Consider the following 17842-nt stretch of genomic DNA (forward strand, 5'->3'; position numbering starts at 1 on the left):
AAAATAAACATACATGACAATATTACAAGTCTATATACAAAGGCTTTTATTTGAATTATCTCAGGGACCCATGTAATTTCACACAGTCTCCTACAATTTCAAGAGTGGAGATGCATTCCCTAATCAGCACACAAAAGCAGGAAGTGGCATCATGTAAAAGACAGTGTTATGTAAGATCAGCCTAAACACCAGTCAGTCACAGCCTAGAGTCCTGAACGCAAGCCAGTGTGGCCATGGGGAAGATCAACAGCACATCTGACAGCTTCAGGAGCATGAAGAGTTTGATACAGTTTCAGCTATCAAAGTAAAACAATCCTTTTGACTGTCTGGATCTAGGCATAGGAATTCTGTGCAATATGCTAGGGAGACCCTCCTGAGAAACAAGCCCATGGAGCTGGTAGCAGTTCTGTTTTCAAAGTTACTGCATCTTCATTAAATCACCATTGTCAACTGTGCTTTATTTAAGCCACCATGATTACCACAATATTATTTTGGTACTGAATAAGGCTAGAAACACACATCCTGTAATGCAAATAATTTAACTGTAATAATTTAATTGTCTAACAAGAAAGGCTGAAAGAATAAGCACAGAATACCAGTGTTGCTTTCTTCCCATTTTCTTTCAACATAAAATCACTGTTCAAGTTACAGTTCTTTAACATTTTAGTTAAAGCCTGACCTGCAGTTTAAAAGCAGCTTCATCAAAATGAGCCATGAGCCACAGAGCAACTGCCAACTGCAGTTTGCTTATAGTTCCAGTAGGTGGTCTCTATTTACTGAACAATCATAACTCATAAACCATTGAGGCAGCAAACTCAGTGCAGCAATCTAGTAAAGCTGTGATCACTACTAGATCTATTTGATACTTTGATGATTCTTTCTCCCACACTCAGTTCTGGAGCTACTGCTCAGAAAGTTCAGGACTGAATGAAAAGGATCAAACACTGTTCAAAGTGCTTGACAGTTTATCTTGCCATATAGTCACAGGAATATACCTATAACTAAGCAGCCATAGAGCTATAAGCTATTCTAAAAATCTGACTTTTTCAGGAAGAGAAAATGACACTTTATTTCAGCCAGGTTCAACTCTACCCTCTTACAAAATCAGTCCCACTCTCTTGCTTACATCTCACATGGTTTTCACATGTGAGGAACAGTCATCTGCTGCTTCATCAAGACAAAGCTTGATGATGTCAGATACAAAAATGGGGGTGGAGCTCTGGTTCTTTCCCACAGCAGGCAAAGAAAGTCAAGGGTAGAGGATATTGTGGATGCCAAGATCTACACGAACCTGATCAAGGATGTTCAGTAGGCTAGAACAGACATGAAACTGAGGATGACTTAACAGATACACCATAGAATCACAGAATAGTTAGGGTTGGAAAGGACCTTAAGATCATCTAATTCTAACCCCCCTGCCGTGGGCAGGGACACCTCACACTAAACCATGTCACCCAAGGCTCTGTCCAACCTGGCCTTGAACACTGCCAGGGATGGAGCACTCACAACTTCCCTGCACAACCCATTCCAGTGCCTTACCACCCTCACAGTAAAGAACTTCTTCCTTATATCCAATCTAAACTTGCCCTGTTAAGTTTTAACCCATTACCCCTTGTCCTATCACTACAGTCCCTAATGAAGAGTCTCTCACCAGCATTGTTACAGGTCCCTTTCAGATACTGGAAGGCTGCTATGAGGTCTCCATGCAGCCTTCTCTTCTCCAGGCTGAACAGCTCCAACTTTTGTCTGTCTTCATACAGAAGGTGCTCCAGCACCTGATCATCCTTGTGGCCCTCCTCTGGACTTGTTCCAACAGTTCCATGTCCTTTTTATGTTGAGGACACCAGAACTGCACACAATACTCCAAGTGAGGTAGCATGAAAGCAGAGTAGAGGGGCAGGATCACTTCCTTCAACCTGCTGGTCACTCTCCTTTTGGTGCGGCCCAGGATACAGTTGGCTTTCTGGGCTGCGAGCACACTCTGAAGCCAGCTCATGTTCATTTTCTCATCAACCAACACCCTCAAGTCCTTCTCTGCGGGGCTGCTCTGAATCTCTTCTCTGCCCAACCTGTAGCTGTGCCTGGGATTGCTCCAAACCAGGTGTAGGACCCTGCACTTGGCATGGTTAAATATGAAATCTCACCTCCCTCTCCCCCCAAAACATAGGTAGAAGCAGGGACTGCACTGGAAGCTACATACATTTGCAAAAGCAAAAGTAAAAGGCCATTTATTTATGGACAAGACAGGAAGCTGAACACAGTTTTGCCTGTTACAGCCTCTTACGTTCAAATATAACTAGTGACAACCATGAGCTGCTTGAAATAATGACAGACCTAGAGAGCATACCTTCTTATAGATTAGCTTTTTGTATTACAGCTAAAAGCTACTTACTATGCTAAGGTGAAAGGATACCATAAATTTGCTAAATCAGTTACTTTTTCTGAAAGCTACTGTCCTGGGTTCAGCTGTAACAGTTATTTTTCTCCTTCCCAGTAACTGGTGCAGTCCTCAGCTTTAGTCTGAGAACAATGCTGGTAACACACAGATTTTTTTTTTTTTTTTTTTTTTTAGTTTTTGTTCAGTAGTGCTTACCCTGAATCAAGGACTTTTTAGTCTCTCATGCCATGCTAGTGAGGAGAGGCAAAAGAAGCTGCAAGGATGAAGAGAGAGGACACCATACCCACACTAGCCAAAGGAGTATTTTATACCACAGCACATCATGCCCAGTATATAAACCAGGGGGAGTCCTGGTTTATATAGTTCCTTAGTTTATAGTTACTTTTTAGTTTTATATTCTCTCCCCTTGTTATTTCCTTTATCATTATTATCAGCAGTGGTAATAGTAGTGGGTTTGTATAATGCTTTAGTTATTGTACTGCTCTTATCTCAACCCATGGAGTTTACATTCTTCCAATTCTCCTTCCCATCCTGCCCAGAGCAGGGAAGGAGGAGGGAAAGGAGGAGGAAAAGGAGGAGTGAACAGCTACATGGTGCCAAGTTACCAGCTGGGGTTAAACCACAACAGCTACCTTTTTACCCTTCAGTTTTTTAACACTTTTAGTAGTAACATGTTCCATGCAGCTTAGAAGCTTAGTCTTTTGCCATTGTCAAGAATACAGCCAGCAGTGTTAAATGATCTTCCCTACTGTACCACCTAGTCACCTTAAATAAATGATAGATAACAGATGTTGTTCTACTGCTGGAGCATTTTGAAGCCTGCAGTAATTTGAGCATTCAAGTAAAAAACTAGCACAACACTTGAACAAAAATGCTTTTCCCAAACTCCACATTAAGACATACTATTATTACTGGTGTTTTGCTTTGTTTTTCTTTCAGACCTTACCTGCTACTTCATATCTCAAAGTTTTGAAAGACATCCTGAAATGTGACAATCAGAAATTTGAACATGCCCCTCAGGCACATTTTGCAAAAGTTAAGTTGCAGTCCATTACAGGGGTTTCTCCCTTTCCCTAACCCCAGCTCGGTCTTTACTAATGACTGAAAAACAGTAACAAAATGATAAATTGTTGTTAGAAGATAAATCCTTTCCCTAGCATAAGTGCTCACTGTCAGCTGAAAAAATTCATCCTTGCTAGTATGTCAAAGAGTAATACTGTTCTTTCAAGTTTTAACCAACTCCAGCATTTAGAAAACAACAACAGCTACTAATCTGCAATACTGAGTAGTAGAAAGCAAGCTATTTCTCACTTTACTTGGTAAATACACAGAAAAGGATACACTGAGAAAAGCTGTCATTCTCATTACTTGAAACTGAAATCTGTCCCCACAAACTAATTCCTGCAGGAATACAGCAAAATTCTATAAAAAGGTGTGTGTGGGAATAATCAATGCATCTTGCTATAGATGTAAAACTTCGTAATCATTGTGCAGCAACATTAGGCTTCAAATGAATTTCAAGAAGGGCTGAAAGCTGGGGCTTAAACCATATAAAACAGTAGGTACCAGAGTAACCAGGATAAGAAAAGCAAATTTTATCTTCAATAGATCCAAAAATTCAGAAGACAGGAAGGAACACAGATCACAAGTCTCCTTCTGTCTTAGTCAAACATCTCCTAGCATGCATTGGTTTCCACTAGAAGTAACATTTATTCAAACAGCTGGCCTAGAATCACTAGGACATAACAGAAATATGTACCTACAAAAACATATGAAAGAATAAGCAGTGATAAGACAAGCCAGACAGGCAACATCGGGACTCAAGGTGGAAGCACTGTCTTCTGTAAGAGTACTATCTCTGCTAAAAGTACACAAGATATTCTTCATCACTAGAGAACCACTGCCAATTTATAAGATCCAACGCTTTTTGCAGGCTTCTTATAAGTTACTGCAATGACTGACAAAGAGTGAGTTTTGATTTATCTGCAGAGAAGTGCAAGAAAATGTCTACTGCATTAATACCCATCAAAAAGCACAGTCTGCTGAAAAGCAGAGCGATTCAATGATGATGTTCTGATTCACTACACTGAGAGGTCCCTTATGCTTAGCTTTATGAAGAGTTACAGTTTTAAAACATCAAATCCTCACTTATGCTGTATATTGAAATCAGATCATTAATTCAGGTTAATATATGGATAAATTAACTGTTTAACCATTTTAAAAATAGCTTATTTTTACAATGTCAGTAGTAAAAACTAAGCAACTTAACTGAATCACTGGAACAGACTGCAGATTTAGCCAAGCACACTTTTTTCTATCATATTTCTGAAAACAAAGCCTATGAACTTCTGCAAGGTCAAAGCAGTGTTGTGCCTGCAAGAGAGTGAAATGGAAGTGCAAAGACAATCAAATGCTGTATTGAGTAACGTAAGATGAGAGAGCTCTTTCATCTTCACCTATCTGCATGACTCATGACCCGACATGCAAAGTGCAATAAATTATGCCATGTACTATGAAAAAGTATAGTAAATGCTGCTAAGTCCTTCTCAGTAACATTAAACAGCAACATGTAGAACCAAAGAATAGTAACTACAAAATACAACAATAACAGACTTAAGACAAGTCTGTATTAATAATGCTCTGGAGCCACACAAGGCTTGTTTGAAAATGTAACTCCATTTTTACTGCAGTCCAGACAACAGGTCAGTACTCCAACCACCAGCTAAATAATCCAGTACTCTGCTGTTGTATTTTTTCCAACAAGCACATGAAGTTCAAAATTACTTTTATTAACTTTGTGCTACACCACACTGAGTCCTTAGGCCACATCAGAGACTGCACTATAACAGCTGTAGAGTACCAAACATGGACTACCTTGAACATTAAAAAGCTGATGTTAAGAACAACCCTCCCCCTCACACCCACCCCCAGAAAAATCTATGCTTAAAAGTCTTAAGCAAGGTGTTCCAGAGAAGAAATCAAACAGTGATCATGTAATAAAATATAAATTTACCTCTAATCCCATTCAGTTTTTATTCTTGATTTCACGTTTTAATCAAGTTCTGCACAAGGCATCCTACTGGCAAAATACAGTTTAGACACCTTTTGTCCACATCCCTGCCCAGATCATAAACTGTTAGGTTGCCAGAACTCATACCCTACCTCGGTGCACCACTAAGCAACAGCTAGCAAGAGCCCCTGCCTCTCAGAGACTCAAGCACACCACATAAGACATCAGCCAGCTCCTCCTTTAGCTGTCAAACTACTCTAATCTCTCACACAGAGAGCACTCTAAGGATAAGAATGGAAACTTAATAAATAGGACTGCAAACTTTAAGCACACTGGGATTAAGGACTGAGAATAAAAAAAGGCATGAGTTTTCCATCAGCTCTGCTCTTGACAGACACTAACATGAGCTAGGAGTCTGTGTAGTTGTACAACAGAAGTACAGAAAACAACAAAGGTTAATAAATTCCACATGTTCTAGATGCAAGAAGTCAGTCAGACAACACACTTCTGCTGCTTCAGACACACAGTATCTTTTTCCCTTGATTACCATAAGACTGCTATAAAACAGCAAGCATATCACAGAATATGAGGTGTCAGTAAAACATCAGTGTTTCACCCATACTTTGCTGAGAGAAGACCTGCTGCACAGAAAGTAAAAAGAGCCAGAGCAACTCCCATACAAAGACAGGCTAAGAAAGTTGGGCTTTTCAGAAGAGAAGGCTGTGTGAAGACCTCACAGCAACCTTCCAGTATGTGAAAGGGGCTTACAAGGATGCTTGAGAGGGACTCTTCATCAGGGACTGCATCAATAAGACAACAGGTAACAGGTTCAAACTTAAACAGTGGAAGTTCAGGTTAGATATAAGGAAGAAGTTTTTTACTGTGAGAGTGGTGAGGCACTGGAACAGGTAGTCCAGAGAAGTTGTGGCTGCCTCATCCCTGAGAGGGTTCGAGGCTGGGTGAAGGAGGCTTTGAGCAATGTGGTCTAGTGTGAAGCATACCTGCCCACGGCAGGAGGTTGGAACTGGATGACCTTAAGGTCCTTTCCAACCCAACCCTTTCTGTGATTTTACGATCCCACAGCCTCAGTTGTTTGGGCAGATTACAGTACAGCATTGTAACCAGGTGTTTGCTCAGACTCTACACTAGAGCAGAGTACTCAATAACTAAGGAACTGACATCAGAGAGTCTCTCCTAGCATTGCACTGCCTATGCATATACATTGCACACATTGAATTATGACCAGTGTTACTAGAACCATTACAGGTGTTAACAGGTTCTCTTTTAAAGAAAACTGGAGGATTTTACAAGTGTATGATTACCCTAATCAGAGAAAAGTACAGGAGCTCTGAAGCCAAGAAAACTCAGAAACGTTCTGAAATTGTGAGACTGAATTCCACAGTTCGTTTAGCTAAAACTCTGCAAATACTCCTGGGTAAATGACAGAAGCAAAGACCTGAAATAATGGAAGATTATTCCACAGTGGAAAAAGAAAAAAAAAAACAACCAGAAAAATCAAGCATTTCTCTCCCACATGTACAACTGAATTTACACTTAAGACAGTGGGCATTAAGAACTCACGTCTTTCTGTAAGGATACCACATTCATTGCTATTTTTACTTGTACCTATAACTGTCATTTACCTATATGCCATTTTTGCCTCCATTTCAGGAAATTAGGTCTAGAAAATGCACAGTCTTACTAAGGTACATCTTCTTTTTTTAAGTAGCCTGTCAACAGTCGCTAAATCCATCTGCCTTGCATTAGAAGAAAGGCTGTGCTTTTTAAGTGCCTGAACAGGGGGGCAGCTTGATAGTTAGACTTCATACCATTTTACCTTCCCTTACATTTAAAAATTAAGCTAAAAAATATTTCATAATGACATGTGCTTGGTATTAACAGTAAAATGTTATCTGCTGCTTTTGAATATGCAAAAGCCCTTAAACTAAACAATTATCTAGAGCAGCTAATAACAATTCAGTTATGATGCACTGAGAACAGGATCTCCCACCTACTGTATGAATATAATTAGTTCATGTGGTAGCTTTGTACCTTGTGTTTACATATACCTCCATTAGTCAAAAGCATGTAAGACTTAACAGACTCCAGGATATCTGAGCACAGCGACTCATTCCAGACAGATTCTCTGGTTAGGAAGCAAAGGTAAGTGACATTCATGCCCCTGCATCTCAGATGCTGCTCTCTTTAACAGGATTCTCACATAAAGAGACTCTTGCTCAGCACCCTTTAAAATCTTCATTAGTATCAAGGTTTAATTTCTCTACCATCAGTAGAAGAGCGGAACAGTAATCAGCTATTTTAAGTCTTGCTGAAAAAACTTTCAGTGTTTTCCCATTAGCTGAGCAAGTAAACTTCATTTACTAATGTTACCTTAACAGCAGGATGGGCCCATGAACTGCATACTTGCATATGGCCAGCAGAAGGCACCTTCTGCAGTTCAGCTCTCTACCCTAACTACTTCACAATTAAACTTAAGTAAACTTAAGTAAAAATCAGTAGGGAGCACAAACTTTGTTGACAGTACAGTGTAAGGAATTACTTTGTTTTAACAAATTCCACACCATGCAAAAAAGCATTACTGAAACTACTAGAACAGCCTTTTAAAAACAGGGCTTCAGACTCCACCCATAAAATCAGTAAGTAAACTCCAGGGTGCCTCCCTTCCCTCCAATACATTTTCCACAGGCAGGGAGGCCCTCAAATTCAACTCATCTCAACCCTAAAGTATGCAGACAGCTTCAAGAAGCTGCAGAACTCCTATAACAAAGTCTTCAATGTACTCTAGTGTTGCAGATGTGACTGGAAACTGAATATTAAATAGATAGGGTGGAAGGTAATTTTGGTCAAAATCCACAGGATGCTCTGACAAGTATTTGGGTCAAGATGGCAGTAGCCATCCTTGATCCCTTTGAGTTCCAACAAATGGCATTGGTGACCCAGTATACAGCAGGCTTCCTTAAGTCTTAAAATTTCCTAGTTGATCACATCAGTAGGGTAAGGTCTGTAACTCTTGATACTGCCTGCTAATATTGACAGATAGGTTAGAATTTCTTTTTCAAGGCCAGGTTGGATGGGGCTTTGAGCAATCTCGTCTAGTGAAAGTTGTTCCTGCCCATGGCAGATGATCTTTAAAGGTACCTTCTAGCCCAAGGCATTCTATGATACATTAAAACATACTTCACTGATGAGAAATGGTTCATCTATGTGTTTTATTTCGCTTACCAGTGAAGATACTACCAGATTTCTTAGTGTTCCTACACTGGATTCATCTTACCTGCCTGGCAAACAGCTCTCAGTTCCAGCATGTCACAAATGAAGTCAAAGGCAGACCTATGCTTTCCCCCTTACTAATTTTCATTTGCAGTTTAGCCTTTATGAAAGTGCATTTCAGCTTTCACTGACAAGTTCAGGGGAGTGTAGAGGTATTACCAGGTACCTAATACTCATGAGATTTCACTTAACCAATAATTACTGGCAATTACAGGAATTAAACCAATATAATTATGTAATTCATGTTAAATCTTACTTCACAGAAACTTAGTAACAATTCCTGTTCTGATTTGCAGAAATAAAAGGAAAAATTTCCTTTTCAAGAACTCCCTGTAGAAAACCTGAAAATGAGTAAGAACAAGACTGGAACTAGAGCTTTCTATCTCCAGCATCCACAAAACACTAGGTAATCTTGCTCCAAACTACTTAAATCAGAAGTAACAATGTAGTGATAAGGTCAGACGCTACATTTCTCATTTATACTAAAACCTTTAGGAACAAGGCTGAGGCAGTGTTTTTGCTGGCAGCTGAATGTATGCCTCAAAGCTGAGGAGCTGCTCTCTGATAGAATTGGTGTTTCTACTTTCTCTCCCCTCTAACACTGGCTGTCCTCTTCCACCAAGAGCACAGTTAAAAGCCAGGATTCTTCTTAGACACCACTTTATGCTATACAGAAGATATCACTTCAAACAAGAGTTCTTCCATTTATTCCCAGGCAAGAGGTCTTTAGACACTAAGCAGGAGCAATGTGAGCTTCTAGCATGTAAAACATCAAAACTATCATGTAGAGATGCAGACAATTTGCACATCCATTATTAAGAACTTGAGGCTCACTTCTGTGTATCTGCAGCAGCCCTTTAACTGGAAGAAGCAAGCAATCTTCTATATGAGGAATGCTAAACATATTAACTCAGATCTGCAAGACAGATAAACGTTTTGAATAGCCATCCCACTAACTGACAAAGCACAAGTTATCTCTTAACTGTTTCCTGACCTTTTGTTCCCTGACTGCAAAGTAAAAGACCTTTTGTTTCAAAGCACAGAGGTCATTACCTAAGGAACAGCCAGACTTTTTTTCTGCATCAACCAGCCTTCAGCTGAAGACAGCAAGATGTGTCATCAGCAGAGTCTAGTTTCCCTGGTGCCCCAAAACACACTCAGTACTGTTCACATTCAGTGAAAGAGCAGAGATTACTGAGACAGTAAGTTTCGTAGAGCCCAAAGGAGCAAAATCAATGCTTTCAGCGGGCAAGGATACCATGCTGAAGCACAGTACTTCACAGATTTAACCATTCCAGTACCTAACAGCTTAAAAGCAAGCCACCTGCTATAGGAAAAAGTGCTGGTCATTCGAATTGAAAGGGGAGGCAAAGCAGCCTTCCTTTGTAAGTATGGGAGTCAGCCAGAGACTATTCAATAAGGAGGCCAAAGGAACAGCGCTGGGCTTTAAGCAGCCTCTTAGCTAGGCTCATTTTGTCCCCCTAAATGGTCTCTACCTCTGGGAGAATAAGTTGTCACAATCACTAACTGAAATGAGGAACTGCCATGAACCATGGCCTAGTGAATTCATTAAAACAAAGGCATACATTTTGGCCACCATCTTTGGTAAGTCTTACTCTTCAAGCAGAATGCCCCTGTTTTGGGGGAATTCACTTTCAAATTAACAAACTGTGAGTACAATCGTCAGTAGAAAAGATCAAGACTTAAAAAAAAAAAAAAAAATCCCATTCTTGCAGTCTCAGAAGTAGTACAGCATCACCCTTCTAGGCCCCAGTATGGGCATCTACCTTTCTTATCAATTTCTACTTTGTAAGGCATCTGAAGTCAAGCATAATTAACTGACACTGTATAGGGCTGAACTGCAGGAAGAAATAGGGTATGAGAATCCACCTTGTGACTCAGAAAACACAAGGGCAGTCTGACAACAAAACTGTTTTAGAGGACAGTAGCTAAGACCTATCATCAGGAGTGACCAATGACAAAAACATCCCTTTATATGTTAAGAGGTTATTCTCACACCATGCACAAGTAAAAAACTTAGATGTGATCTCAAACGCTGCCTCCATCATGCAGAGAATGACAGATGTCAATTACCAAGTGTCCTATCAGTATTTTCTTTAACAGGTTTGAATGCTGGTAATTAAAGGAGTTTTTTATTATTCATAAAGGTACAGGCTCTGGCTAAAGTCAGTCTCACTGTGCAGCAAACTACATGGTCAAACTTAGGAGATGAGATCCCTAATTTATGTCCCCCTGCTCATTCTCAGCAGGTACTGCTTGGTATCTTTTTGCTGCCAGATTCTTCTTACTCATCATCCTTGTACTGATGACACAGCATTTAAACAAATGTAGGAAAAGGTGTTGTAAGTTTCCTGCCATGCTAGAGGAGCAGATAAATAAATCATCAGGACTAAAGAAGAAAGCATGTGCTGCATGCCAAAGACAGGTTGTAGGGTAGGTACCAGAGCTGCCTGAAAAATTTTAGGCCTTGTCCTTCATTATTAATGTATGTAGCTGGGAAAACACATGTCTCTAGCATATTTCATGCCGTCAACATAAACACATCAAGTGCAGTAGGTGCTAAAGCAACAACCTGTGTCCACTTCCCACTGCTGCTGCTTGGGGAACACTGAGTCACAAAGTTTATTTAGTGTGAGCAAAATGCCCATGTTCTGATATTACCTTTTGGTAATAGGGAATACTGACCCCTAAACGCTAAACCAAAGGGTAGAAGAACATGCAGCCTCAAAGAGGTGTAGTCTGAACACAAAGAAGCTAACCAGCATATTCAGGTGTTGCAATCAAGAACTTAAGCTAAAACTGTGTTCTTGAAAGCAGGATATTTGAATACTTGGGGCAGAGAAGCCAGGAAATAAAGTATTTTGTTCACTTCAGTCAACATTTCTGAACAAACCCAATAAAAAACCCAATAAAATGTTGAAACAACTGGTACATCAATGTTTTCTTGAGAAGGCTTGGAGTTGAAAAATAGAGATGAGAAACTGAAATTTGCCAATCATCCTTTTAGTCTTGTTTTAAAGTGCTGGCATTCGTCTGGTAGTTCTTCCAAAGGTAAAAAACTGGTCTAATACAGTCAACCTGTACACATCAGCTATTGCTAAAATAAAGTACTAACACATCATAATGCAGTTCACACTTACACTATATTGATTCAAGTATGCATCATCAAGAAAGTGGCTGAAGTGCTGCATTAGAAAAGCAGCTTCACCTATGAAGTAAGGTAGTCTGCCCTCTTCACAAGGTACAAGTTTAATTACCTACATCCATGCAAAAGGAAGTTTTGCATCAACTAGGACTAAGGAAAAAATTACTCCAAATCTTTTTTTCAAAGACTCTAAAGCTCATAAGATTTAAATACCCTGTTACCATTTACAGTACTCAAACCAACCTGATTAACTGCAAACACACTTAATTTTCGGGTGCAGAATCTAGATTATGAACCTAAGCTCCTTCTGACTAGCAACACCAGCATTACTTTCTTCTGCCTTTATTCCATGATGTAAGTGGAAAACATCATTTAACAGCTCACACTTTAGAAAATAAAGGTACAGAAAATTCCCAAATGAACATACCTGTTATTTTGTCCCTGACAAGCTTGCAGGATTCTATCTCACCAATGCTGCCAAAGAGACTCTTCAGTTCCTCTTGTGTCATGTTTTGAGGAAGGTAGTTGACTATTAAATTGGTCTTGCTGTCTTCTGCATTCCCAGAATCAACTGGTGATGAGCAGTTGTTTATGGTGGTTGAACCATGGGTTGTGTTATTGCAAGTTGGTCCATTAGACAGTTGTGTTTCCATGGCAGCAATTACCTGCTGAAAAACAGAAAACAAGAACCATCAAAATTCATATTTCACCATCTATTAGGAAAGTTCAGACAAGAATCTGCAGTACCTGTCACTAGGCAAGGCCATATTCTACCTCTATAATGCAAAAGGCTCTACTAATACAGAAGGATTTTTAACTGTAAGGCAAAGTAATACTTCAAAAAGCTTACAGGCAAATAAAGTTGCCACAAAACTTTTTGGATCCTTCTTAATGAAGTCAGCAGTCAAAGCTTAGTTTCCATCGACCCACATTCCCTACATTTAGTGGCATCACAGCCTTTCTAGTTACCAAGCAAACTGGTCTGCTGCAAGAGTAAAGAGTTCTATTAACTTACAACTAATAATTGAAATGATATGAAATATAGCTTTTAAAGTTATAGTATCTGGTTATTTTCAAGAAGAGGTGGGTGTTAACTGCATCCTGAGCCTATTTCTCATAAGCAATAGCAGAACACAAAAGCAGAAAGATTAGCAATTGAAAGACTTAGAGATATATGCATGTGCTGGGACAGAAAAAATTGTCCTTGATAACCTCTAGGTCAACCTTCTGTCACCAACGGCTGTAATTAGGTTTCTAAGCGCTTTTAGTTAAACTGACAATCCCTGGTTCTCACTTCTTCCCTCCCCCTGCACAATAACAGAAGTTAAAAATTTGGTATTTAACTTGATCTACTTTTATACATCAAAATCAGAGTGATAACAACTCCAGGAACTACCATATTTCATCCCAAAGTAATTGACTGTATGATTGGTAGATACAGCAGCAATCACTTGGAGAACTGTTAGGATTTGCCCACAATCTACCACTGCCATTTCAGTCACTGAATGGTAACAGTTGATAATTACATGGATTTTTAACTGCAGACTAATACCCAGGCCTTGGTCAGCCTACCCACCCTGTCTGAACCAACCACGCAAGACAACATCCAAGAGGAAATTCTATAAATTAATTTTCTAGTAATAAATATTTCAACACAAAAGCAAGACTCAGCAAGATCTTCACTAAAAACATCCAACAGTCACTGAAATTAAACCTCATACTGAAATTTTTAGGAGGACTTCTCGCACAAAGCCTACTGTAATATCACAGTGTAATGTCAAGGACCTCTGGAGATTATCCAAATGTCCTGTTCAAAGCAGCATACCCTGCTTAGGTCAACTGTACTGAAGGAACATAAATTTAAGTTTCCTAAAAATATACGAGAAGCTAAATTGACTGTCTTTAAAATAAATTCAGACATCCCTGGGAACACACTTTTATGCTTTGCATACAGAATTATTTTCCAAGATGTTACTTCAGCACAACACAAGAAAGGGAAGATGCATCTATTAAGAACATTTAATATAAAAATCTGATCTAGTTTTTCTGAGGAGCTAGGAACTGGAACAACAGTTCCTTAGTGACAAACTCCAAGCAGTAACCTGCTTCTGGCATTGATAAAACAAGTCTGCTGAGAAGATGAGAAAGTAGATAATCCTAATTAAGATGAAATTACTTTTCAAAACACTAGTATATGTGGCAGAGCTAGTAGTCACAAATGCTGTGTTCTGACTGAGGCTCTCTCTAGAATTGCTTTTCACACCCTCTCCTTTTTTTCAAATTTGAAGTGTTCATTGATCAAAATTAGCAGGATTTAGCAAGGACAACAAACAATCCTCACTTAACTGCACATTTGGTTTTGTGTTCAGGTGGCAAGAATGAGATCCTATGCCAATATTCAAGTGAACAGGTGCAGTAGCCTGTGTATGCTGAAATTACAGCATTTCTCAGCTATAGAACCATCTGCTCTGAAAAAACTGACACTAATATGTTTTACACATAATTCATATTCTATTGATAAGTTGAATACAACTGTTCATAAAACACAAAGCACATCAGCAGTTACTAAATATTTTCCACACAGAAAAATAGTTTGAGATATATTTACAGTTTTCATACAATTTCTTAAGAGCAAGATTTGTAAATATACTTTTAAAATAGTAATCACAAATAACAGTATACAGGTTTGTTTTTTTACATTATTGCTATTTAGTATTCAGACCATACCAAAACCATTTTAGTATAATACTACTCTTAATCATCGACCGAGTGATTTGAGTTCATACTGCAATCTAATTGACATTAGAAAAAAGGCCAGTCACTGCAGTTTAAGTTCTACAGGAGATCACCATATTATATAAAAAGCTGTCATGATACACCAGTGTGCTCCAGAGTCTCACAGATTGGGGACACAACCTACAGCCTATAATGAAGTATCAAACAAGAGTTAACACAAGAGTTAACATTCCAAATGGAAGATTAGGAGTTTGGTATGGCCTCAGCACTATTAACATGTTAAAAAGTATCCTGCAGAATTTAAGAAAAGACCCACAGACCCCAGTCCAAGGCTCTGCTGCCCACGAACCACTTCTAAGCAGAGAAGCCACATCACACAGTCTGACTGCCATGTTAGTTTGGAGTTGCCGTCTGCAATATGGACACAAAAAGTACCATATGTTAGATTAGCAAGATAATGCAACAAATCAGTTTGTACAAATTTACAGTAATTGCATTTATATTCCCAGCACGTCCATGCAGTGTGGCTTAATTGGATTTGAGGCAATTCCAATCTAATCTTTCCAAATTAAGTTCTAAAGTAATTTTTCTTACATAAGAAGCTTATTTTTAAGAAGATGAAAAAGATACTGCAGTCTAGTTACCCGTGCATCTACCCTGGAACCACACCATGCCTAAAAGGAACTACACCACAAAATTTTTTAAAATCTTTAAGACTGAGGGGGATGAAACCCCCCCCCCCCCAAAAAAAAAACCACCCCCCCACACACACACACACAATGAGTCCATTAGCACAGAGAATGACCATGCAGCATTGAAAAACAACTCCCCTTACATGCCTTTCCCAGCCCACAAGAAAAATATATATACAGTGAACTACTTCACTGAAGAATCCAGTCTGTTCTTAAAATTCTAGGTTTTAAAAAAATTAAATTCTTGCACAGACAGTATTCCACAATTTCCTTGCAATAACTTTTTAAGAGTACCACTGGACATGCAAGTGGCAGTAGCTGATTTCTCAACAATGGAGTAACTGAAGCAAAATATGCAAGAAATAGCTCTTCATCATAAGGGTATTTTTGTCCCCAAGCACACTGCTTTTAAATAAAACATCATTGCAAACCCACTTGGATTTGAACTGAATAGCGCTAGGAGGATACTACAAAAGCTAATGGGCCAATTACAGACAATTACAAGCATTCCAGATGTTAAATATAAGCACAATGGCATAAATAGGGAGACTCCGGACTGCTGCCAGAGCTTCAGACCCCTGTAAATACAAGATACTTCTCGCCTCTGGTTAGCAGATTTGGCAAGTCTAAACGTTATAAAAATTACAAGCACTCGGATTTTAGAAGGCTACTGCATCCAGTATTTATAAACACATGCTTCAAAACAACTTTGCCTGTTTTAAACTAGTGCAAAATAGTCTTCATTTCAGTTTGCTGCCAAAGTAAATACAGCTGGCTGACTTCATGTCTGGTCTTTATTTCTAACTTAGATTGATAAAGGCCCTTAACAATTTCATTATGAAAAATACTGAAACTTTTGTATCAGCTCCTAACTTGAAAGCCTTTCTCTCTAGTATCAACCCAAAAACAATAGTAACATTTTCACTTCTGAAGTATACACTCTCCATTGTATACAGGCAAGTATGTGTGATGAACTGTTTACTATATGAAGAAAAACTGAAAGCCTCAAGTGACTACTTTCAAGTCCAGTCAAGCTTTAATGAGACTGCATTAAAGTAGCCATTTACAAAATTCTCTGCCCTACAGTAGTTAGCTGTGTAAAATGATGTAGTTGGATCACTATGGCTCTCAGCATAGCAGCATGACTTAATAGATAATTTGCTTCTTGTGAGCCACTGGCTGCAGACTGAAAACTCTAGGACAGTTCACATGTGTGCACAGGACTTGAGAGTACTTGCTACATAGACTTCCCTGTGCACAGGCATCACAGCACATCTCAAAAAAGCAAAAAGCACCTCCCAAGAAGTACCTCCAGCTCGCATAACATCTTCGCTGAAGTGTTCCACAAGGTACTTACACTAGACCTCCAGCTACTACATTATGTCTCAAGAGCAGATTTTGCTCTACCAATCCTTCAACCATTTTTATTACTTTCAAGGCTGTACAGAGTGGTCTTTTACATCTTATTTGGAAAACTAGAGTTCTTACCCTTTTATTTACACTTCTACCTGACCCAACAAAAGAGGATAGCTAGCTACACCAAAGAAAAACAAATGTAATTTAAAAATGTTTTCAGTCTGAACACTTTCATTAAAATGGCAGATTAACACAGAATTTGAGCTGTGAATAGTTTCCAAAAAAGTTGTAAAATGCCGAAGTACTGAAGAGTCAACTACTACTATGAAAAAAAAGCTAATACAGTTTTGACTATTAGCTTCAGAGACAGTATTACACTTTGGATTATCAAAGTAGCTCAGCAGTTACCACATTCAAAAACCTAAATCAGTAAATTCAGGAAACAGGGCTCTATACCTGTTCAAGAAATTTGTGTTTGTCTTAAAATACATTCAGATTAAGAGGAGAACAATTAAGTGAAGTTGGGAAAAGAAACTGCTTTTTCTTTAAAGTCCTGAAAGAAGCCAGAACTAAAATTAATCAGGTCAGCAAACTGAGTGTTGCCCTTTATTAAAACACAGCACATGGGATCCATCTCCCTGTCAATAACTTCCTTTGAATTCAAACACTTAAACCCTGCTAGTGGCCTTCACTGAATCCCAGTTTCTGGGATTCCCAGCTGCAGTTTACATAAGTCATAAGAGTAAGGTCCACCTAGCAGAGAAGCAAGTAGGCCTTTTTTTTTTTAAAGGCCAAAGTCATCAAGAGTTAAAAAGCCATATGGTTTATGCAATCAGCTCTGGTTGCCATAGAACACAATTCCAATTATATTAACAGTTCATTTATGAGAGCTTTAGAAAATAAAGCAGCACTAGTAAGCTAGAGACCAACAAAACAATCAGTACTTCTATTAATTTTCCCTGCAAAACATGTATTTCGCTATGTCATATACTCAACTGGTGATCCTCAGCTGAAAATGGAAGCTGAGGCTGAACTGGGGCACAACCAAGGTGAGGTGAACACAGAAAAGCCTTCAGCCACCTACCATCTCAGATACACATGCTAAAGAAACTGTTAGTTCATGACACTTCTGGCCAAAGCCTACCACCTCTTTTGATTCGTACCTGTGCATTCCCATCACAGAGGGAAAGAAA

General features: G+C 39.0%; 1 protein-coding gene across 3 annotated transcripts in view; it reads right to left on the bottom strand.

Annotated features, from left to right (window-relative positions):
- Nucleotides 1–17842, bottom strand: part of ELAVL2 (ELAV like RNA binding protein 2) — a 95830-nt gene that overhangs the window by 38062 nt on the left and 39926 nt on the right. The window contains exons 1-2 of one of the 3 annotated variants that reach the window (XM_031054235.1): nt 14922–15005; nt 12293–12533 (exon numbers count right to left, since the gene is read on the bottom strand). In XM_031054235.1, coding sequence (XP_030910095.1) covers nt 12293–12533; nt 14922–14993 — 313 coding nt within the window. In that variant the 5' untranslated portion in view covers nt 14994–15005. Of the gene's footprint in view, nt 1–12292; nt 12534–14921; nt 15006–17842 lie in introns of those variants that run through there. The other 2 variants (XM_031054234.1, XM_034072836.1) reach the window with 2 other exon arrangements.

This window comes from Melopsittacus undulatus, chromosome Z, assembly GCF_012275295.1.
Source record: "Melopsittacus undulatus isolate bMelUnd1 chromosome Z, bMelUnd1.mat.Z, whole genome shotgun sequence".
NCBI lineage: Eukaryota > Metazoa > Chordata > Aves > Psittaciformes > Psittaculidae > Melopsittacus > Melopsittacus undulatus.